We start from the raw sequence: 23,926 nt of genomic DNA on the forward strand, positions 1-23,926 counted from the left end.
TCTGCCTTGACTCCTATGCATAAAAGATACCAGTTTCCTGGGGTTTGAACTCAGGGCCTCACACTTGCTAGGCAGATGCTCTTTCATGGGGCCGTACCTCCAACCCCTTTTGTTCTAGTTTTTAGGATAGGGTCTCATGTTTTGGGTTTTTTTTTTTTCTTTTTTTTTCCCTGGAGACCAGGCTTAGACCATGATTCTACTATGCCTCTTGCATATAGCTTGGACTACAGATGTTGGGATTACAGATGTCTCGGATTATAGATCAGGCGTGTTGGGCTTACTGGTTGAACAATGATCCTCTAGATCATCTCTGATCCAAGTAGCTGGGATTACAGGCGTGAGCCACCATAGCCAACCCAAAATAAACCTCCACACTGATGCTAAGAAAGATTTGTCTTCAGTTTTTTTCCTGGCTAAACAGCACTTATTCTTTCCCCCCACCCAGGGAGTTCTACTTTTATTATATTTTTATTGTAAAGGTGATGTACAGAGGAGTTACAGTTATAGAAGCCAGGTAATGAGTACATTTCATTTTGAACAGTGTCACCCCCTCCCTCATTTTCTCCCTGTTTTCCCCTCCCGACCCCCTCTTCTTCCCACATTGTATAGTTCATTTCCAACATAGTGTCTAGTGCGTATCACTGCTGAATTGATTCGCCCTTTGTCCCACTATTTCTGTGTTTCCCTCCCCAAATCAGATAAACTTCTATACAAGACAAAGGGTACAGAAAATAAAAAGGTACAGAAGTTAAAAAAATAATGACAAAAAAAAGGGAAAAAAGAACTGCAAACAGTTCAATAAAAAAAAAAACCTGTTGGTTTCCATTTCTTGGAGTTCATTTCAGTAAGCATCATTTTATATGATCGTAGGCACATAGCGATTAAGCCTTTGCGATCCTCTCCTAAGAATATCCTCCTTTGTTCTCACTGTGTGAATGTTTAGACTGCTGTTTAATTAGTCATATCCAGGTGTCATTATTTTTTTTACTGTCCATTGGGTTTGGAGGCACATTCTAATTATTACAGCCTATGGGTTTGGGTTACTTCGCTTAATTTTTCTTTTTCCCCAAATCTTTCCATTTCCTTGGGAATGGGGTGATACCATTCCTTCTGATGGAGGCATAGAATTCCATTCTGTAGATATACATTTTCTTGATCCATTCATCCACTGAGGGGCATCTGGGTTGATTCCATACCTTAGCTGTGGTAAACAATGAGACTACTTACTCTGTTGAGGTTTTTATCAACTTTTTGTTGTTGTTGTTGCTGCTGAGTAGAGGAATAAAAACATGAAGCAGGAGTTCCACAGAGTTAAGTGAAAACCGGATTGTATCCAGTTTATTCCCGTAACAACTCAACAATCCTAAAGCAATTTAATCTGAAAGCCCATAAAATGCAAAACATGATAAAAAAAAAAAACAGAAACACAAATGTCTGATTACCTCTCAGTGTGGTATCTTGCCTGTGACCACAGGAGAATTTCAAGTCACATTACAACACAGCAGGATCAACAAAGCCCAGAGTCCTTGAAGAAGATTAGCACATCATCCACAATCATAGCTCGGCAAACCATCTTTTCATTAATATTGTGAGATAGAAAAATAAGTACATTGAATCAGCCATGTAGCTCGTGGCAGGTATCTACCTAGAGCCCAGATTCCATCCCCAACGCCACAGGAAAAAAAACAAAAACCCACAAACAACAACAACAAAAATCCCAACTCTGTGTTATCATAATTGATGAGCTAAATTTTCAGCACAAAAGAAAAAAACCTGAAAGAAAATTAGTATCTACGCTGTCTGAACAAGCTCTACAAGGAAGTTCTAAAGAACTTTAAAAAGTTAGCTGGGTGCTGGTGGTTTATGTCTGTGATCCTAACTACTCAGAAAGCTGAGATCTGAAGGCTCATTGCTCTGTTTTTTCCTACCAGTCCTAGGGCTTGAACGCAGGGCCTAGGCACTATCCTTGAGCTCAACACTAGCGATCAACCACTTGAGCCACACAGCTCCAGAGATAAGAGACTCATGGACTTTCTTGCCTGGGCTGGCTTTGAACAGGACTAGCAGGCAACCAGGCCTTCGACACAGGGCTGTTTCCTGGGGACAGTTAAACTGATCTCAACCACAGCAGTGTTGTAAGTCTTGTGGTCCAGCATTCGAACACTGACACCAAAGAAGACAAGCACACCAGGACCCCTTCTTTGCAACGGATTACAACGTCATCATGATGATGACTGTGGTTATGATTTGCTTACCATGAGTACTAGAACTATCAGGATTCCCATACTCCAACACACCACTCCCAAAGAACCCATCTCAGTGTTAATTCTCCAACTGCCAGACCAAGCCCATGCCCCATCTGGTCCTGTTCAGCCAAGATGGCGCTTTGGGAGACATGCCAGACCTCTCTCAAGGAGGTCAGAAGGAGCTGTGCCTTTCAGCCATGAATGGCAGGAAGGTGACATTCAGGTTTCCTCCTGGGTGGCTGGGCACAACTGCCCACATCTGACAAAAGCAGGTGCAACCCTCCACAGGGGCCCCGGAGCTGGGGCCAGGTCTTGGGGGATGGGCTGCCACGGGGCTGCATCCACAGGGGCCTGGACAGGCCCTTCCTCGGGTCCCACGTCCTCCCTGACCTCTCGCGATGCTATCAGAACCTGCAGCTCTAATGGGTAGGATTTGCCCTTAATGAGTCTGCCCAGAATCACATTGTCTTTTTGCATTGAAAACGTTATCCCTTCATAAAAGTTGCATGACTCAATTTAGTGAGGGGGCAGCAATGTCAGCCCAGCCCTGTCTGGCAGCCTCTCGTGGCTAGCCTCTGAGCCCTGGGCCCAGGAATATAAACACTTGCTGTCAGAGTTTCACCTACCCACCCAGGGTGGCACGTAGCCCTGGGACCTGGGTCCACCTGGGAAAAGACCTGGCTGCCCCTGACTCCTTCTGTCCTAGCTGTACACATCTGCCCTGGTTACCTGATTGTTTACCGTCAATTCCATCTAACCCTCCCAGTCCAATAGAACATACTAGAAGGGTACTAGTAGTAGCCATCTGGGAAGAGGCCCTTCCAGCCCTCCAATCCCCCCTCTCTCCTCTCCCCATGAGACAGATCCTCACAGCCTCACTTCTGGAATGCCTCAGAAGAGATTCGGAACCAGAAACTCTCTGCTAGGCCCACTCCCATACATCCCTGATCAGGAAAGTTGCTGTTTTCAGCTACGGCATTTGGAGTGTTTGTTACACGGCGGTAACTGATAAAAACACACCAGGAGGGAGAAGCCATACTTTGCCTTCTTCTGGGCTTTCCCACCCTCAGTGGGAACCCCTGAGCCAACATCATGCAGCAGTCATCACACCTTAGGGCTGATGGAAAGACATTCACGTATGGCTCCTACAAGCTTCCTAACAGCCCCGGTGAAGCAAAGGAGACTATTATCCCCATTTGACAGATGAAGAAACTGAGGTTCAGAGAGAGAAAATAGCCAAGGTTACATATTACCAAGAGTAGAACTAGGATTCACACTCAGATGATCTGCTTAGACCACAGCCTTACTGCCTTGCTGCTTACTGAGGGGGACCCAAGGTCTGCTGTGACAACTGCCATGTGTCCTTAAGGGTCCCTGCTCTCCCTGCTCCCGTCCCATCCCAAGAGATGGGTTTACTAAGGCCACTGGGACCCAAGGTGGCAAGTGGACCCAAGGCTGACCCAAGAATACGACGAAAACTAAACAGCTAGCACTCAGACTCAGCCACAGAAAACACAGACCTTTGTTCTTCCATCTACAGCACTTTACAAGTAGTTCAGGAATGGACGTTTAGGGTCAGAAGGGCATCCTGCCCCCTCCCTCCCTTCCCAGGGGTCCCCTCCCCAAGCCTACCAGACAGCAGTCATCACCTGCCTGTATTTATTATTTTATTTATTTATTTTTACCAGTCCTGAGACTCGAACTCAGGGCCTGGCCACTGTCCCTGAGTGTCTTTTGCTCCAGGTTAGCACTCTACCTCTTGAGCCACAGCGCCGCTTCCAGCTTTTTCTGTGTATGTGGTATTCAGGAATGGAACCCAGGGCTTCGTGCATGCTAGGCAAGCACTCTACCACTGAGTCACCTTCCCAGCCCCTTATTTATGCATTTATTTATGTATGCCAGCCCTGGGACTTGAACTCAGGGCCTGGGCACTGTCCCTGGAGCCTCTTTGTGCTCATAGTGCTTTACCACTTGAGCCACAGTGCCACTTCCGGCTTTTCCTGAGTCGTTTATTAGAAATAAATCTCACAGGCTTTCATGCTTGGGCTGGCTTTGCTCAGTCCTCAGATCTCAGCCTCCTGAGCAGCTAGGATGACAGGCCTGAGCCACTGGCACTGCCTGGTGACTGCATGGATTTTAATGACACCTAATTCTATTTGAGCACATTTCTTTCCATGTCATAAGGACACAAACAAAGCTGACCACCCAGAGGGTCCCTGGGGAGGTCCAGACCCCTTCTAGACGATGGTGGCTAGGTAAAGACTTCCACCGAAGTCCCTGGAGCCCTGGAGTTGCAGCCTAGCCCCGAGTGCTTTGCATCACCTAACTCTTTGCAGCCTGTTTCCTCTTCCACTCCTGCCTTAGAAGGCGGTTGCCAGGAGCTTGCGTCTCTGCTCTTGGCCCCTAGGGGGCAGCAGAGGGACGCAAACCACAGCTTTGCAAACTTCCAGAAATGGAGAGAAGGAAGGGGCTTTGCCCTTCCTGAAGTCACCAAAGTCAGCCCCTCTTCCTCCTTCCTGCACGCCCCTTCTCAGGACAGGGGCAAAGCAAAGCACTTACCGATCCTGAGGACTAAGAAAAGGCCCCACTGGTTGAGGGAGAACAAGAAGCAAAAGCCAGTGATTCCCCCAAAGACCATTTTGAACGGTGGGGGCGGGGGAACCTGAACACTGTGGCTAATCTGCCAGAAATAGGCCCTTCTTAAAAGGTCAAGGGAACTCAGGATGGCCCTGGGCTCTGACCTTTGCCCTTGCTTCTCCCCAAGCCTCAGTTTCCCCAGCTGAGATTTTAGAATGCTGGAGTTTGGGGGGGAAGAATCACACAGAGGTTCAGATCCAATTTGCTGGCCACGTGCCTCTGATGCTCAGGCAGGGTCAAATTGACGTCCATCCCAGACCCCGCCTCTCCATCCCAGACCCCGCCTCCAACATCCACCAGGTCGCTGGCCACTGCGGCTGGTTTTACGAGAAGCTGTGCAGAGTGCGCATGTGTGGCTGGGCTCTGTTCTTCTCTCTGAAGTCAGCTGGGTTTGGAGTCTGAGGTTCTTTCTCTTCCCTAAGAGCAGGCTTCAGTCCTTGGCTGTGGCCTGAGGCATGAGCCTCACGTTCCCCCGTCCCCAGCCCCGCCTGGCCGGCCCCCAGAGCCCTGAGTGGGGGTCACTGGCTCCCTGTGGCATGCAGGGCCATTGGAGTCAATTCAAAGCCCCTTGGCCTGTTTTCCAGGCTCTGCACTCCCAGCCGTGTTTCTTTATGTGACCCATCCTTCTGGCAGACAGGCTTGCTGCCGCCAGCCACATTTGCTCATCTGCCCATAAACCCCTGACGGTCAAGAGAGACAGAATGGGGGCAGAATGTGGAAGACTTGGTGCGTGGCCACGTTCCCTGCCCTATGCCTATTTTATAGCCGGAAAAACTGAGGCGGAGAGGGGGAGATAAGGAAGAGAGATTGATCCAGGGAGGTCGCCCCATGTAGCAGAGGAAGGCTTGACACTTCCTGGGGAAGTGTCCTGGGGATTGAACGCAGGGCCTGGGTGCTATCCTTTGTTTATGGCTTTTTTGTTTCTCTCAAGGCTGGAGCTCTACCATTTGAGCCACACCTCCACTTCTGACTTTTTGGTGGTTCCTTGGAGATAAGAGTCTCATGGACTTTCCTGCCTATGCTGACTTTGAACTGCCATCCTCAGATCTCAGCCTCCTGAGTAGCTAGGGTCGCAGGCATGAGCTCAGCTAGCACTGACATTTTCACTCTTAACCTTGGGATAGCCTTTACTTCCCCCCAGTTCCAGCATTTCTCCTCACTCCCTCCTGCAGCGCCCCCCCCCCCCCCCCCAGAACTCATCTCTTAAGATTCCGGGGCTGGGAAGTTGGCATCATGGTAGAGTGCTTGCCTAGCATGCATGAAGCCCTGGGTTCCATTCCTCAGTACCACAGACACAGACAAAGCCAGAAATGGTGCTGTGGCTCAAGTGGTAGAATGTCAGCTTTGAGCCAAAGCAGCTCAGGGACAGTGCCCAGGCCCTGAGTTCAAGCCCCAGGACAAGGCAAAAAAAAAAGATTCTGTTTCTTCCCTATCTTCTCATATATTACCATCTTCCCAGGAGAACAGAAGTCCATGGAGATGCAGCCCTGGGTTGGCTTTTCCAGACACTCTGGCACAGGCCAGGGGTCTACCTGGAAGAGATGGAGCTTGGTGGCAGAGCGCCCGCCTGGCATGCACAAGGCCCTGGGCTCCACCTGGACCTGTAACAAGCAAAGGGGCAGGAAAGTTCCAGCTGTTCACTGTCTACTGAAGCTGCTTCTCCTCCCCAGAGCCTCAGCCCTCCCCCCCCTCCCTCTGGGACAGCTCCTACTGCTCAGAGCTTCCCCCTACCGGCCCCCCCCCCCCCCAAGTCCCTGGAAACTGGGACTTATTCAAAGAAGGGAAATGGGCATGAGGTTTAGCTACCTTGGGAGCCGTTGCCTAAAAAGCCTCCTTGATAATTGGAAATTGCTAATCTCTTGCTATAATGAGGAGGGCCTAGGGGCTGGGGAAGCTCTGTTGAGACGCATCAGGAAACAGGAAGTGGCTTGGGAAGAGAGAAAGCAGGGCGTGTATTTGTAGGGCCGACTCTGAAGAGAAATGGAGAGTGCAATGCATTGGGGACCTGTCGCTGCGGAGCCCGCTCCTATTTCCTGGAAAGCACCAAAGTCATTATTAATAGCAACCGTTTTCCTGGCAAACGTGTCCAATGTTAAAAAGAAAAGTGCACTTCCCAATTATATAGCTCTAATAGATTTCATGAACTGAACACCTCTGTGGGAGCAGCACCCCCCAAAAGTCTCCCTCGAGGACCTCAGGTGAGACCGCCTTGACTTTTAGCATCAATGAAGGTGTATTTTTGTCTTTTGTGTTTGGTGGGACTGGGATTTGAACTCAAGGGCTTCATGTTTGGCTAGGTAGGCGCTCTACCACTTGAGCCACACCCCAGCCCATTTTGCCTTTGGGGTCTTTTCATTGATGTCTGACTGGCCTGGACCCTCAATCCAATCTCTGCCTACTAAGATTACAGGTGTGAGCCACCGCTGCCTGGCTAGGCTCCTAGACTGCTTTTATCAAAAGCATTTTGGACCTTGGTACCCAGTTCTGAATTCGAATCCCCCCAGTAGTAGCCTGACAATTGTTCTTAGTATCAGAAAGGCGCAGTGGCACCATGGCTGTTTGTGCTCCTGTAACAGGGACATTAGTCAATGTTTGTAGGCAAAAATGCAGGCCCAGGGGTTGGTGGGAATTTGATCTTGTAAGAGAAACCAAAATCAAGATGTTTATGTCCGATCTCATGATGGTTGAATGCTGGCTTCTCATGAAAATTTAACATTCTAGAGTCAAACTCCAGCCAGGCTACACAAAACGTAAGGTTGAACCCAACATGACCGGCAGGCTAGCCTCAGGGCTGACGGAGATTGCGGGTAGGGGTGAGGGGGGGCACCTATGGGGGACTCAGGTGTGGAAACAGACATCATGGTTCAGAGTTGTTTGGTGACAAGCCCAGGCAGCAACTCCAGGAAAGGGGAGAAGGCCTACGTCTGTCAGACCAATGTGTGTGTGTGTGTGTGTGTGTGTGTGTGTGTGTGTGTGTGTGTGTGTGTGTGTGTGTGTAGGAGCCAGGAGTTCTGGACCAGAGTGATCAGTTTGGACTTTGTCCTCCAGAAAGGCAATGGAAATGCTTGCCAGGTGATTGGGCAGAGGTGAGCGGGACTGGCCTGCCCATCAGCAGGTGCAGGCCAGGGATCCTGGCAGGGATGGTTAAAAAGGCCTTTGACAGGCCTTGGCCAATGGCACTGGGCTAGGAGGAGGGGCCTTGAGCCCTAATTTCCTGTTTCCTAAACCAATCCCATTCGTTTGCACCCATTGCAAAGTCAAGGTCAATCCTGTGCCCAAGGTCACTACAGCTGGGATCACTCAGGATCAATGCACCCGCCCCATGCAAAGGCGCTTGCTGGTGCGTTTGGATGCATTTCAAGGACCGAAAAAGGGGTATGATGTGGCGCCCCCTGGTGGTGAAGTCTTCACCACTGCCTCCCCCTCAGCTCCGGGTCGGGCACAGAATCAGTCGGTTTGAATTTCCACTGCACCCTGTAGATCTGCAGTCAGCCTAGTAAACATCACCTCTGTCCTTGCAGGAGCTCCAGCCCCCCCGAATGCCCCTGCACCCCACGCTCCGTCTTTGGACAAATCAAGTCATTGGTAGTGAGGGTACAGCTCGGTGGGAGAGCGCTTGCCTTAATTGTGCAGGCTCGGGTTTCCATCCCCAGCACCACAAAGACCAATGGAACATAACCAAGGCCACCTCTGCTGCCCTAATCTAAGTCTCCTACTCAGATCGCTCTGCTTCTAGCCCTCTGCACACAGCCCCCCCGGAGTGCTCCCTTCCACTTGAAGGTAGACTTGGTTTCCTTCTGCCCAGACCCTCTGCTGGCTCCTGCTTTCTTCTGGAAGCACCAGCAGCATCCTTGCAGCGGCCTGGTGATCTGTTCTTCATCTCCCTGACCTCTTTGGCTCTGCCCCTTGCTCACATTGTGGCTTTGCTTTCCCACAGACGGCCACATAGACTCTGTCCTCAGGACTTTTGCACAGGCTGTCCCTCGGCCTGGATCTTTCTTCTTCTCACAGACAAGGACTCATGGTCCCTCCTGAGCTCCTTCAAATCTTTGCTCCAATGTCACCTTGCCATTGTGTAAGGAGCTTCCTCCACCTTCTCCATCTTGTTCCCTTTCATACCCAGCCCCTGCATGATCTACTCCGCTCTTTTCTGTGTGTGTATGTGCAATTCCTGGGGCTTGAACTCAGGGCCTGAGTGCTGTCTCTCAGCATTTGTGCCCAAGGCTAGTTCTCTACCACTTGAGCCACAGCTTCCCTTTTGGCTTTTTGGTGGTTGATTGGAGATAAGATTTTCCTGCCTAGGCTGGATTCGAACCTCCATTCTCAGATCTCAGCGTCCTGAGTAATGAGGAGTGAGCCACCAGCACCCAGCTCTGCCCTGTTCTGATGAAAGTCGTTGGTGTTTTCTCCTGGGAGCTGAACGCACAGTGGCAGGTCAGAGAAGTTGTAATTGCCTTCGATGTCAGGCCCCTGGGCCCGCGTGCTCCTTGAGATCTGTTTTGCTTGGTCCTGACTTTGAACCCTCCAATTCAGAACTCTGAGGCTTGAAGGGCTCTGGGTCCTGCAAGAAGAGGGACATGAAACTCACTGCCAAGGGACACGTTGGAAATGTGTCCAGACACTGGAAGGATAAATATTGCGTGCTTGTTAAAAGTGCTGGTGGCTTCCTCGTAGCTCTTTGGCCATGATAGATCTCCTCTGTCAACCAGTATCCTCTGATGCTACCATCACCACACACATTCTCCTCGAAATAGTTGGACAGCGGTTGCTGGGAGCCAGCAAAAGGCTCTAATAAGCAAGTGTAGGGACCCCTGGCCATTCTTCATGCCAGTTCCAGCCCATCTTACCTCCCGACAGCAGCTGACAATGTGAGCCTGGCCACCCCCACAGGGGGAAGGCAATTCGTTAACCTTGAATTCTGCCAAGCCTACCGCGCGGTGAGCTGGGGGTGGCTGGAGACTGTGCTCAGCTTGGGCAGAATTCAAATTAGCTCTTGCAATCAACGTGCAATTAATGGTTACACACACCCCGGGCCTGGGAGCTCAGAGAAGGAGGTGGGGGTGAGGGCGGGTGCCCGCAGGTGGGCAATCCTGGTTTGCACGAGGGGCCCCTGAAAAGGTTGGTTCTGAGTGGCTTCAACCACCCGGTCCAGATGTTATCCCTAGTGGCTGGTGCTTATTGAGCACCTACTGTGCGCCAAATGCGCCAAGGTGATGTGGCTCTGGGAGAGCGAAGGACTCGCTCCCACCCCTACAGCTAGTGAAGACCCCCCTCCCATTTTCCTGATCTTCTAAGGCACCCTGTTTGCGGGCTCTTTTCCCACTGGCAACCTTATAGATTCCAGGTCGGCCGGCTCTGTGGGGCGCCCCTGCGTCTGGTTTGAGATCTGGGGTGCTGCTGTCGGGGATCTCATGGGGGCCGGCCTGTGTGTGTGTGTGTTTGGGGCGCCCTCCTTGCTCTTCCACGCCCTCCTAGGGCTCAGGCTTGGGTGGGGTGCAGGAGTGTGTGTGTGTGTGTGTGTGTGTGTGTGTGTGTGTGCTGGAGGTGACCCAGAGGCTGGGCCCGCCTTCCAGCCTCTGTGACCCCGCATCTCTGTGGGGGCCTTCCATTCCTGGCCAGTGACCCCCCCTCCCCAAGCCAAGGTCCTTCTCGAGTGTGGGGGGGTCCTGGGCAGCTGTCCCTGGGGCCGGGACCTGGGGGTGGGGTGGGGACAGTCCTGGGCGGGGGGTCCGGCTGTGTCCCTGGCTCTGGGATCCTCTGGGGCGGCCGTGGGGCGGAGGGGGGGGTGCGCTCCGGGTTCCTCTCCGGGGGTGGGGGGCGTCGCTTCCCTCCGGACCCCCCCCCCCCCCGCCCGCCCGCGCCGGCGCGGGGTTGGCGTCCTCTCCCCGTGCGGGCGGGCGCAGCGGTGTCGCGGGCCGCCGGCAGGTGTCTCCCCGCCGCGGGGCGCGCGTCTCCCCGCCGCGGCCAGGCGCACTCGCGCGCTCTCTCCCCGCTCGCTCTCTCTCGCTCGCTCTCTCTCGCTCGCTCGGGGCTCCGGGCGCGCGGGGTCCCCTCGGCCGCCCTGCGCCCCCTCGCCGGGGCCGGGGGAGGGGGCGTGGGCCCGCGCCGCGCGCGCCGATCGCCGGGGCGCCCCCTCCCGAGGAGCCCCGCGGGGCGCGGCGGGCGCCGGCCGCCAACTTCGCGCGCCGGGCCCCCCCCTCCCGGGCGGCCGGCATGAGGACGAGCCGCCGCGGCCGGGCGCTCCTGGCCGTGGCCCTGAACCTGCTGGCGCTGCTCTTCGCCACCACCGCCTTCCTCACCACGCACTGGTGCCAGGGCGCGCGCCGGGTGCCCAAGCCCGGCTGCGGCCAGGGCGGCGGCGGCGGCGTCCGCTGCCCGGACCCGGGCGCCAACGCCACGGCCCACGGCGCCAACGGCACGGCCGCCCCCGCCGCCCCCGCCGACGCCGCGGGGCCCGGGCCCCCGGGGGCGCCGTACAGCTGGGAGACCGGCGACGACCGCTTCCTGCTCCGCCGCTTCCACGCCGGCATCTGGTTCTCGTGCGAGGAGGAGCCCGGCGGGCTGGGTGAGTGCGGGGCCGGGCGCGGGGAGCGGAGGGCGGGCGGCGGCGGCCCCGCGCGCCCCGCAGCGATCGCGGGCTGGGGGGGGGGGGATCCTGGATGAGATGGAGGTGGTGGTGACGGGGGGCGTCACGGGATCCCCCCCACCCCGAGGACGCCGGCCGGGGGAGGGCTCGGGGACGGGGCCGCACACCCCCCCCCCCCGCCCCGCACCGGCCCGGCGGCCCGCGCAAGTCCGCGCGCGCCGTCGCGCCTCCGGCCGGGGTGGCGGTGGGGACGGGGGGTCGCTCGGCGCTCCATCCCGGCTCGGGACCCCCGTGATCACCCCTTAAACCCGGCAGCCGGAGAGCCCCGGGCTCCTGGCAGCCTCCGGAGAGGGAACCCGGGCGGCGGGAACATGGGGCGTCTCCAAAGTGGGGCGGGGGGTGGCCGCTCCCCAGGCCGGGCTCAGCCCCTCCGCTGCCGGCTCCACGCGCGCCCAGGGGCCCCAAGGCAGGCGGCGAGGTGCTGGCGTGGGGCTCGGGGTGGGGGGGAGTGGGGGGGCTGTGCCCGGCGGTGGGGGGGCGCAGCCCTCGGACTGGCGGGGCCCCCAGTGCGTGGAGGGGCGCGCGCCCCTCTCCTCACCATTAGAACTCCCCACCCGGGCGCCGGTGCCCGTGGACACCCCACGCGCGCACTTGGAGGGAACCGAGTGGGTGGAACGCGCCCCGGGCCGCGCGGGCCGCCTCTCCCCGCGGGGTCCTGGAGGGAGAGCGTGCGGCTACCCGCCACCCCCACCTCCTTGGGGGGGTGAGGTCTCCTTACCTTGGGGTCTCAGCCCTGGCTCTCCAAGCTTCGTGGCTGGCACAGCCCGGTGTTTCCTGGGGTCCGACACCCCCACCCTGGCTGCGTGGGGTCAAGCACCTAGTAGGTCCTCCATGAATAGTTATAGTAGGAGAATGATAATATGCAAAGGAAATGGGGTCCTGGGGGGCGGGCTTGGGGTGTGGGGGTCTCGTGTGGCCACAGGCCCCCACTCTGTGTCTCTCCATCCCGTCTTTCCTGTGATGTTCTCCTAGCCATGGTGGCCGTTTGTGGAAGACACAGGGATTTGAGCAGGTCCCACCCTGATCGTTTTTGGTTTTCTTAACCTCCCCCCACCCATCAAACTCATTTCTGGGGTGAACCAATGCCTTGGGTCTAATCAAAAGAAAGGAAAAAGAAAGTTAGCCTCTGCCTTTTTGGCTATAACCCAGCCGAGCCTCTTCTCCCACAAGGAGGCCTCAGGACACCGTGTTGCAGGGTACAGCTGCACCCCAACACTTCAACGTGAGCTTTATGTGACCCTGGAGACCAGCCTGCTTCCACCAGGGCCCACCTGCGTCCTCAAAGCCCGCCGGTCTCCCCCACACGAGAAAACACTTGAGACCCTGGAGTGGAGCCCTGGCCCTGGCAGCCAGAGCTGTGCTGTGCGTCTGGCCCCGGGGTGTCCAGGCCCGGGCTCCCCTCTGAGGCTCCACCCAGTCCCCCACGCCTCTGTCAGGTATAGCTTTGCCAATGCTCTGCTCAGGCAGTGCATTCTAAACAAACTGTTGATGGATGCAGAGTTAAGAACCATGCAGACCGACATCAATTTTCAGCTCTTTACAAGCACCAGATTCTGAACTTCTTACTTGAAAGCATCTTCTCTTTCCTGTGTGTGCCGGCACTCGGCGCTTGAACTCAGGGCCTCTGTTTGCCAGGCAGGTGCTCTACCACCTGAGCCACACCTCCAGCCCCTTCTGGCATTGGTTATTTCTGAGGTAGAGCCTCCCTCGGTGCCCTCCCACTTGCCCTGTCTGGAGTCATGGGGTGGTAGGTGGATACCACTGCCCCCAGCCATTGTGCTGTGTCCCTGTAGGCTGGGATTACAGGCTGCAGCCACCATACCCAGCCATGGATTGAGAGGGAGTCTCACAAACTTCTTTTATAATCAGGGCTGGCTTCAAACACTATCCCTCACTCTGTACTTTCCAAGTAGCTAGGTGACTGTCCCCTCTGTACCATCTTGTTAGACTCGGGCCCTCAACTGGACCCACGTGTGGAAAGCCCACTTTTCAGGTGAGGAAACTGAGGGGTTTTTGTGGTTTATTTTTGGTGAGGAAGCCCGAAGTATCTTCTTGGGGGACAGAAAGGAATCAAAGAGATGTGGTGGGAAGCAGATCTAGGCCTCTGGGAACTGGAGAAAGCATTTTTGGGGGGGGGGTTGAGCAGAGATGGTCACCCCAGGCCTGAGGTAGTCCAAACATGGCTAGTGAATTTACTGGGGGGGCATGACACCCCCTTCCCTTCCGTATCTTTCAGTCACCATTGGCTGGAGCTCGTCCTTCTGAGAAAAAGGAGGAAAAAAAAAAAAAAAAAAAACCAACCCGATTTTCCTCCTTGGAGCTCGGGGACCAGTTATCAGCCTGTCGCGGTTGCTGAGAAATTTTGGGGGGGGAGGTCTGAGGTGGCGTGGGCGTTTCGCTCGGCTGACTGCACCACACCCCAGATCCCTGTCTCCACCGCTGCGCCCCGAAAGGGTGTCAGAAAGTACCTGGCCTCAAACTTTCGTTGCCATGGCAACCGCGCTTCTGGGTTCTGTGTCCATTTTATTCTTTTTTTTTTTTTCTCCAAAAGAGGAGGGGAAAAAAAAAATCAACAACAATAACAACAACAACATCCCAGCAACATGCAATCCTGCCCGCGGCATGGGGAGACAAGCCTGCTCCCTGTCTTTGTGATTTAAAGACACCCCCAATTTGTGGACCCACCCCACCCCCCTCCACCATCCGTGTGCATTTCTTCTCCCCTGTCTGAGTCCCACCAGGGTTGCAGGAACAAAAATCTCCTGACTCCTCTTTTCCTACGACAGAGGAAGCAAATCCTCTCTGCAGAGTGGATTTCCCTGTGGGCTTAGAGGCGTGGCAGGGTCCTGGGGTGGTGGGGGGGGGGGGGGCAAGGAGGTGGGCGTGGCCTCAGGAGGGGGCAGGCCATTGGCTAACTGGAGGATGTGCCTGGCTTGGGAGGGACTGGGGTGGGGGTGGGGGAGATCAGGGTCTTGGGGTGCTTGTGAGGCTGGCTGAGTTGGGACTGGGGACAGAAGGGGGCAGGTGAGTCACGGATGGGTGCTGGTGGGGAAATCAGTGGCAAAGCCACAAGAGCAACTCGGGATCTGAGGCTGGGTGGCCGTGGGCCGGGCATCATGGGGCTCTACCACCATCTCAGAGGCTTTGGGGGACGGGGTAGGGCTGGGGCGTGGGGCACAGGCTCCTGCGTGGAATGGGTGCACGGGTGTCCCGGGCTGGGCTCTGCCCCTTCCTCACAGCTCGAAAGCCTTCTCCTCCTGCCAGCCAGCTGAGCTGCCTCAGGGAAGCCGGCCTCAGCCTCCCTGCCTCTGCTTCTGGCCTCCTCCGGCCCCCAGGAGGTTCTGAGGCGCCCTCAGATCCCTGACCTGCCCCCCACTCCCCCCCTCCAGCCACCTGCTGCAGGCTTTGCTGGCAAAGCTGGCACGTAGTAGGGACACCACAAGGCTTGTGGCTTGGGTAATGGTGACCGTCAGTACTATTGCTTTGGGTTGCTGCTCCTGCTGCTGGTTCTCCTCCTCCTCCTCCTCTTCCTTCACATCCTCTCCTCCCCTCTTCTTTCTCCTTCTTTTTTTGTGTGCCGGTGTTGGGGCTTGAACTCAGAACCTCCTGCTCTTCTTGATTGGCTTCTTTTGTTTGAGGCGGGTGCTCTACCACTTGAACCACAGCTCCCATTGGCAGCTTTGTGGGTTCATTGGAGAAAGAGGCTCATGGCTGTTCTGATCCCAGCTGGCTCTGAACTACGATCCTCCTGGTTCGGGTAGCTGGGATGGCGCTGAGCCGGGGGAAGGCAGCTCTTCAAACCACTCCTGGACTGTGCACAGAGCTTGGGCTGCAGCCTGGTGTCCTGTCTTAGCCCAGTGAACCCAGACAGGCCTACAGAGTCTCCATCTTCATTTTGGGATCTTATGTCTGGCTGGTTGGAAGAGACTCTTACGTAAAACAGGCCCCCGGCTCTTCCAAGATGCCCAACTTCCTGGGGCCCAGGGGAGATGCTTCAGCTACTGAAAGGCAAGAGCTCAGGGTCCCCACATTCCTCCATCCACAGTTACAACCCCCCGCTTCGTGTGCCAGATTTTACCAGGCATCGGGGGTAGATCAGGAAAGCAGACAGCACTGATTTATCCAGAGAGAGAAGATGGGGGACCAGATGCCTCCTGCCTGTGTTCCCTGAGCCCCGGCTATGGCCACAGCCCCCCTGGGAGTGGGAAGAACTGAGCCTGGATGGGGGCCTCCAGACCCCAATCCCTCACCTGCACATCTGGGCACTGAGTGGTTCAGCTCCTAGAGTGAGGGCCAGTCATTTCCACCTGCAAAGACTTTTGTAGTAGGAAGTTTGGAGTGATTTGGTCCCTCCCTCCCTCCCTCCCTTCTTCCCTCCCTTCCTCCCTCCCTCCCTCCCTCCCTTCCTCCCTTCCTTCCTTCCTTTTGCCTTGTGTTTACTAGTAACTATTCTAGTACACACTAGTCCCTGCCTGAGGGAGTTTACCTCCCGTGGAGAGAGAATGAATGTGTGAAAACAGACCAACAGGTAATTTGCTCTACACCTCTGGGCTAGGAGAGGAAGTGGAGGCAGCTGTGGAGGGTGGAGCTTGGGGTAGAACATTGGGAGATGTCTTGAGGGCTGGCCTTGGATTCAAGACCTAAATGACCAGAAAAGCAGGGCAGGGGCACCACGCCAAATTCTGGGGAGAAAAGGAGGGTGCTTGGGAAAAGTCGAGGAAATGGGCCTTTGGTGCTTGAACCATTCCCCCCATCTTTTTGCTTTTAGGTTATTTTTTAGTTTTGGCTGGACCTGGCCTGACCTGAGGGTCTTCCAACCTAGGGCCTCTTGCGTAGCTGGGATTACTGGCTTATTTGTTGGCATAGAGTCTTGTTAACTTTTTGTGCAAGCTGATCTTGAACCTCAATCCTCTTGATCCCCGTTTCCCAAGTAGCCGGGATTATAAGCATGAGCCACCACACCTGGTCAATGGTTTGGTGGCTCATGGTGGGACCTGCCTTGGGATTCCAGGCCCCAGGCTCTGACAGGTTCATTTCTCTCCCTGTTTTTCAGTCCAGCTGTTCGACAGCTGGGCTATTTACTGGCTCTCTATTCCTCCCTGCAATCTAAAGGTTCAGTAGTTTTTTCATTTATCAATTCTGTTTGATTACACTTTCTACCATACTGTTGTTTTCTTTTGATCTTAATGTTTTCAAGTTAAAAGTTTTGCTTTCATACTAAAAAATAATAACTGTATGTAATACTATGAGTTTGCCTCTGAGCACTATTTTGGCCATGTCCTATGACTTAAATTTTTTTCTCACTTTCTTTCTTTCTTTCTTTCTCTCTTTCTTTCTCTCTCTTTCTCCCTCCCTCCCTCCCTCCCTTTCTTTCTTCCTTCCTTCCTTCCTTTCTTTCTTTCTTTCTCTCTCTCTCTCTCTCCCTCTCTCCCTTTCTCTCTCTCTCTTTCTCCCTTCCTTCCTTCCTTCCTTTCTTTCTTTCTTTCTTTCTTTCTTTCTTTCTTTCTTTCTTTCTTTCTTTCTTTCTTTCTTTCTTTCTTTCTTTCTTTCTTTCTTTCTTTCTTTCTTTCGTGTGTGTGTGTTGCTACTGGGACTTGAACTCAGGGCCTGGGTCCTGTCCCTTAGCTTTTTCACTCAAGGGTGGTGCTCTGCCACTTGAGCCACAACTCCATTTCTGGCTTTTTGGTGGTTAATTGGAGATAACTTTCCTGCCTGGGCTGGCTTTGAACCATGATCCTCAGGTCTCAGCTTCTTGAGTAGCGAGGATTACAGGCATGAGCCATTGGCATCTGGCTTGCAATGATTTTCTAAAAGGTCTACAGTTACAGTTTTGTTTCTAAAAGTTTCCTTACTTTGATCTAACTGTAATTTAGCAGTCCACTTAAAAATTTCACAGGGTTTGTCTTAGTTGCTTGTTATCATTCTTTTTTTTTTTTTTCTTTTGGGTCCGGTCCTGGGGCCTGAACTCTGGGCCTGGGCGCTGTCCCTCAGCTCTTCAGCTCAAGGCTAGCACTCTACCACTTGAGCCACAGCGCCACTTCTGGCTTTTTTTCCTGCTTATGTGGTGCTGAGGAATCGAACCCAGGGCCTCATGCATGCAAGGCAAGTGCTCTACCACTGAACCACCTTCCCAGTCCATGTTATCATTCATTGATGTCATACATTTTTAATCAACAGAATGTTAGAAAAGTTTACCAGAACAATTTCAACTGTACCAAAACATTTTTGATAAATGTTTTATTCAAAACAAACAGACACACAAACAGACGTAGCCGTGTGTGATGCTGCATGTCTATCATCCCCGCTCCTCAGGAGACAAGAGAGGACTAAAAGTTATTGAGATCCTGTCTCAGAAACGAACAGTGTAGCACATGCCTGTAGTTCCAGTTACTAGGGAAGTGTAGACTAAAGATTTTGGTCCACAGTCTGCCTAGGCAAAAGTGTCGGAAAACAAAACTAAAAATAAAAGGTGTGAGGCTGTGGTTTAAGTGGAAGAGTGCTTGCCTGGCAAGCACAAAGCCCTGGGTTCAATCCTCAGGATTGAAAAAAGAGAAAGAAAAAAGACAACAAAACCAGGTATACCAACTGAGTTGAATTGAAAACAGCTTTACCCCGTGTGTGTGTGTGTGTGTGTGTGTGTGTGTGTGTGTGTGTGTGTGTGTGTGTGTGTGTGTGCTGGGGCTGTCATCGTTTTCAGCGCAAGACTGTTGGCTACCATTTGAGTCACAGCTCCACTTCTGGCTTTTTGGTGATTAATTGGAGATAAGAATCTCATGGACTTTTCTGCCTGCGCTGGCCTTGAACTGCGATCCTCAGATCTCAGCCTCCCGAGTAGCGAGGATTGCAGGCGTGAGCCACTGGCGCCCAAGCCTGTAGTATTCTTTTTAAAACTTTATATTGTTATTTATTAATCTTCACTCTGTCGATCTTTCAAAAGCTACAGAAGGAAGGCAGCTTCCTCTTCAGCTGGATTCTTTCCACTTCTCTTTGTATTTGTGACACTTTTTGTTTTTATACAGTTGGAGTCTATGTTAGTCATCACAAAGACATTCATGACAGTTGTGTTTTCAGTGCGGAATTGCGGATTTTATCTTTTGTCAGGATAAAATGACTGTGTCCCCAAGTGAGCGCTTTTTGCTTTGAATTCTATTTTTTCTAGCTTAATGTGGCTGTCCCTGCATTCTTCTGTCTGTGTCCCCTTGCTCTTGCTTTACAAGCCTTTTTTTTTAACTTTTTCATGCCTTTTTGTTAGGCACAAATCTGGTACGAATAGTTGCATTAGTTTTCTTTCTTTTGGTTTACCCTAAGGGTCTTCACCAAATAACAATTGAATTTGTTCAATCTTTCCTTCCTTCCTCCATCCCTCCTTCCCTTCTCCTTTCTTTTCCTCCTTCCTTCCTTCCTCCTTCCTTCCTCCCTCCTTCCTTCCCTTCTTCTTCCCTCCCTCCCTCCCTCCCTCCCTCCCTCCCTCCCTTCCTTCCTTCCTTCCTTCCTTCCTTCCTTCCTTCCTTCCTTCCTTCCTTCTTTCCTTCCTTCCTTCCTTCCTTCCTTCTTTTTTTCCTCTCCCCTCCCCCAATCTTTTACTGTATAGATTTTGTCTTTTTTTTTTTTTGGCCACTACTGGGGCTTGAATCTAGGGCCTGATTCCTGTCCCTGAGTTTTGTCACACAAGGCTGGCCCTCTACCACTTGGACTATACAGTTTTCCTTCTGACTTTCTGCTGATTAATAGGAGATCAGAATTTCTTGTACTTTCCTGCCTGGGCTGGCTTTGAACCATGATTTTCAGATTTCAGCCTCCCGAGTAGCTAGGATGACGGGCGTGAGCCACTGGCACTCAGCTGTGAATTCTCTTCTAACGCGTCTGTGTTCATGCATTGCTCTCTAATACTTGCATCAGGAGGCAGGGCTGGGCTGGAGGAGGTGGTCCCTTGTGGTGTGTGTCGGGTCCCTGGACACAGCCCACCCCTGCGCTTCCTGGCTGCGGGAAGGTGGGTGGCCTGCTCTGCCAGCTCCTGCCGCCCTTGGCACCGTTCACCACATGCCCCTTGTGCTGAAGCCAGACACAGACGGACGCCTCTGAAACTGACAGCCAAAACCACTCCCTCCTTTTCAGTGCTCAAGGCTGGTCACGGTCACAGCAGAGCAGGGCTGGCTGACATGTCGTCCTCTCACTCCCCCGCCCCCAACACGCCACACTGCGGGCGGCTGACCCGGGACCCAGGATAGGAAGCATCCCGAACCGTCCAGCATGCGGATAAAAATGGGGATTACCAACCTGTCCAGCGTCCTCAGTATCTGGTCACCTCTCACAAGCGCCAATTCTGGAGTCCAATTACCTCTTGCTAATGCCACCTGCTGGCCACCGATTGTCTTCCACTTGTGCCGCCTGCTAGTGGCGCCTTCTGCTGGGGTCCGTTCACTGCCCATCTGGCCAGAACCACTAGACTCACCAAGGACCTCTCCCTAGCGCCACCTGCTGGGATCAAAGGGACTCACTAATACCACCTGCTAGGGTCCAGTGGCCTCTCACTAGCGCCACCTGCTGGGATCAAATGGACTCACTAACACCACCTGCTAGGGTCCAGTGGCCTCTTACTAGCGCCACCTGCTGGACACCAATCACAGTCCACTAGTGCCACTGGCTAAGGTAGCTTCACTTCTCACTAAGCGCTACCTGCTGGTCAACAATTCCCTCTTACTAGTGTCACGCACTAGGGTTCATTGCCTCTCAATAGCGCCACCTGCTGGGCACCAGTAGACTCACTAGTGTTACCCAATAGGATTCTACCACCTCTCACTAGGGTCATCTGCTGGGAACAAATCATCTTTCACAAGCACCACTGGCTAGGGTCTATCGACCTCTCACTAGCGCCACCTTCGGGGGACCAGGTGTCCGTGCATGGGCCTGTGGGGACCCATCCTGTCTAAACACAGCGGGTGAGTAGGTTCCTGTCCTTGTGGAACCTCTAGTTGTGTGCGCTCACCTGTCTGCAGCTGTGCATGCACGTGGATGTGTGCATATGTGCACGTGTGTGAATGTGAGCAATGCATAGGACACCAGCAAGCTTGCATCCTGTCTGGAGTTGAGAAGCTCAGGCAGGCGTCCCGGTGGGGCTGGCAGGTGGGGTGGCATAGTACCTTGGAGGAGGAGAGGCTGGAGAGCAGGGGTGAATGTGGAGTGTGGCAGGGCGGGGTGAGCCTGGAGGCTTTGCAGGTGTGTGCACCTGCCAGCCTTCTTCCCCGGGCCACGCCTCCCGCTGGCCACCAGGATGGTTTAAACCTTTCCCCCACACCGTGTGGTGGGCAGGGCTGGTGGCTCCCCGGCATTTAGCGTTGAGAAGAGAGGTTGAAGATTGGCCAAGCTATTTTTCTTTTGTAAACAGTTTGGATAAACTCTTCTTGAATTTGTGAATCTCTCCCTTTACGCCTCAAAAAAGAGAATCCACCAAATACATAATTTAAAAAAAATGGCTCGGTACCTATGTCTAGCAGGAGAGAATGACTGGATTGTATTATTATTCATTGTTGTTGTTATTATTACTATTATTATTTGTGCTGGTCCTGGGGCTTGAACTCAGCACCTTGCTCTTTTGCTCGGCTTTTCTTGCTCAAGGCTGGTGCTCTGCCGCTTGGGCCACAGCTCCACTTCCAGCTTTTTGGTGGTTCATTGGAGATAAGAGTCTCATGGATTTTGTTGCCCAGGCTGGCTTTGAACCCTGTTCTTCAGACCTCAGCCTCCTGAATAGATAGGATTACAGGTGTGAGCCACCAGCACCCGGCTTGCCCTGATTATTATTATTTTTTTTTTTGGTCCGGTTGTGGGGCCTGAACTCTGGGCCTGGGCGCTGTCCCTTAGCTCTTCAGCTCAAAGCTAGTGCTCTACCACTTGAGCCACAGCACCACCTCCGGCTTTTTTTTTTTTTTGCTTATGTGGTGCTGAGGAATCAAACCCAGGGCCTCAGGCATGCAAGGCAAGCGTTCTACCACTGAGCCACCTTCCCAGCCCTTCCCTGGTTATTTTTTAGATAGGGTCTCACTTCCTGCCTGGGTATGTGCTTTATGTGCTTGGATGGTGATCCTCTTTTCTTTTTTTCTTCCTGCTTAGCTGGGATGACAGATGTGAGCTAGTATGCCCAGCCACGCGTAGGGAAGGGTGGGGATCGTCTTACTGCTCTGCCTTCGCCGGCCTTGAACTACAGTCCTCCCATTTTGAGCCTCCAGAGTAGCAAGGATTACAGCCGTGAGCCACCGGCATCTGGTCTTTCCCAAGGCCCTGTAGCATATGTCCTCCTAGTGCCTAATGATTTTCCACCTCTCGTCCATCCGGCCACCTACGGACACACACCTTGGATGTGCCCAGAGACTGGAAATGGTGAATACAACCCGAATGAACACGCGTGTTTGGGCTTTTGTGGGGTGTGAATTTTCAGCTCCTTTGGGAGAGAAGCCAGGGCTCTGATTCCGGGGCCATGTGTGTTAGGAGGAGAGCCATCTTGGAAGGGGCTGATGGAGCGTCTTTCCCAGGGATTGGGATGCCTGCCGCTGAGCATCCTCTTCTGCTGTTCCGTGATGCTGCGATTCCAGGTTTCATGGTAAATTTGTCTCCTGTTCCGCTTCCCTGCTTCAGCCAGGCTCCCCCGCCGCACCGCCTGCTCGGTAGGGTTGAGTTCTGTTCTCTGACTTCCTATGTCTGCAGGTACTGTGGTTTGAATTCAGCCCTCTTACCGCTGTTTGAGCCACAAACCTCAGTTCTCTTTGCTTTTCATCTTTTTCAGCTAGTGCCTTCCATTTTTGTGCAGGCTGGCCTCAGACCACGATCCTCCTTCCTCCAACTCCGATCTACTTGAGATTACAGGCATGCCCCACCACGCCTGGCCCCGAGCCATTGCATCGCTCATAATTGCAGTGTGCTTTCCGTCTCATTCTTTTTGCTTTCCAAAAATAGTTCAGAAGGTTCGTGTTCCCACCATTGACAGCTTGGAGCGTTCGAGGGACAGGACGCCAAGCCTCGAATCCATTCTATTTCCCCTGGAGGAGGCCTTTCCCGGGGTTAGACCATCTCTACTTTCTCTCTACTCTGTTCTGAGCAAAAAGGGCTTTACCAAAGCCAGGAAGATTCCAGGCCCGGGTTCCAGCGCTAGCGTGGAGAAAACTTGATAAGTCCTCTGCTAGTCTGGGTGCTGCACTCCTTGGGAGGCTGGGTGGGAAGGATCTGGGGTTTGAGGCCAGCCTGGGCTATATCATGAGATGCTGTCTCAAAGAAAAAAGGTTAGACCTGTGTTTCCTCTTGTTTTTTTTTGGTCGGTCGTGGGGCTTGAACTCTGGGCCTGGGCGCTGTCCCTCAGCTCTTCAGCTCAAGGCGAGCGCTCTACCACTTGAGCTACAGCGCCACTTCCGGTTTTCTGGTGGTTTTTATTGGAGATAGGAGTCTCACGGTCTCTCCTGCCCGGGCTGGCTTTGAACTGCGATCCTCAGATCTCAGCCTCCTGAGTAGCTAGGATTACAGGCGTGAGCCACCAGCGCCCGGCTCTGTGTCCCCTCTTCAAAGGCCTCTTTTCTTTTGTCCAAGACCAGGACTTAAACTCTGTATCTGACACTTTCACTCACTGGCTGGTGCTCTACCACCTGAACCATGCCTCCCACTCCATCAAGTTCAAGTGTCATGGAGACACTTCCTGTTCTCACAGGAAGTCCCCGCTATGCATCCTCAGCCAATCACATAGCATTTCCTGTAAGCCTCGGGCTCAGCCTCCTGGACAGTTGACAGCCGACCGTGAGCCAGCATGGATGGCGAGGCTGGGCGATGAGAGGAACTCTATTTCTGCTTCCTTTGCTAGGGTTAGAGAAAGACCCCGGTAGGTTTTATTTTTATATATTTTATTACTATTGTTGTTGTTGTTTTATTGGTCGCAGGGCTTGAACTTGGGGCCTGAGCACTGTCCCTGAGCTGCTTTTGCTCAAGGTTAGTGTTCTACCACTTTGAGCCACAGCACCAATTCCAGTTTCCTGGTGGTTCATTGGAGATGAGAGTCTCACGGACTTTCCTGCCCGGGCTGGCTTTGAACCACAATCCTCAGATCTCAGCCTCCTGAGCGGCTAGGATGACAGGCGTGAGCCACCAGCGCCTCAGGAGGACCGGTGGCTCCATGCAAGGCGGGTGGCTTTGTTCAGGTTTGGTGTAACCATGGAGACAGACCCCGCCCCTCCTGGAAGCTGATTCCCACTCCTGTGCCCATGTTCATGCCATTTCTTTCCAGTGAGGGGCAAATGGGAGCGTCAGGGAGACCTGGGGAGCACGGGAGAAGCCACACAGGATCCGAGTTCAAGTCCTGCCTCTGCCGTTATTTGAGTGTACTCCTAGATGGATCGCTTCGCCCAGGGAGTCTCAGTTTCCC

At 53.6% G+C, this 23,926-nt stretch overlaps 1 protein-coding gene across 3 annotated transcripts in view; it reads left to right on the plus strand.

Moving 5' to 3' along the window:
• Positions 1-11,096: 11,096 nt before the first annotated feature.
• Positions 11,097-23,926, plus strand: part of Gsg1l (GSG1 like) — a 94,837-nt gene continuing 82,007 nt past the window's right edge. For all 3 annotated transcript variants that reach the window (XM_042666807.1, XM_042666809.1, XM_042666808.1), the window contains exon 1: positions 11,097-11,448. In XM_042666807.1, coding sequence (XP_042522741.1) covers positions 11,097-11,448 — 352 coding nt within the window. The remainder of the gene's footprint in view (positions 11,449-23,926) is intronic.

This window comes from Dipodomys spectabilis, unplaced genomic scaffold (assembly GCF_019054845.1).
Source record: "Dipodomys spectabilis isolate Male_0828 unplaced genomic scaffold, ASM1905484v1 ptg000366l, whole genome shotgun sequence".
In the NCBI taxonomy this organism is placed as follows: Eukaryota; Metazoa; Chordata; class Mammalia; order Rodentia; family Heteromyidae; genus Dipodomys; species Dipodomys spectabilis.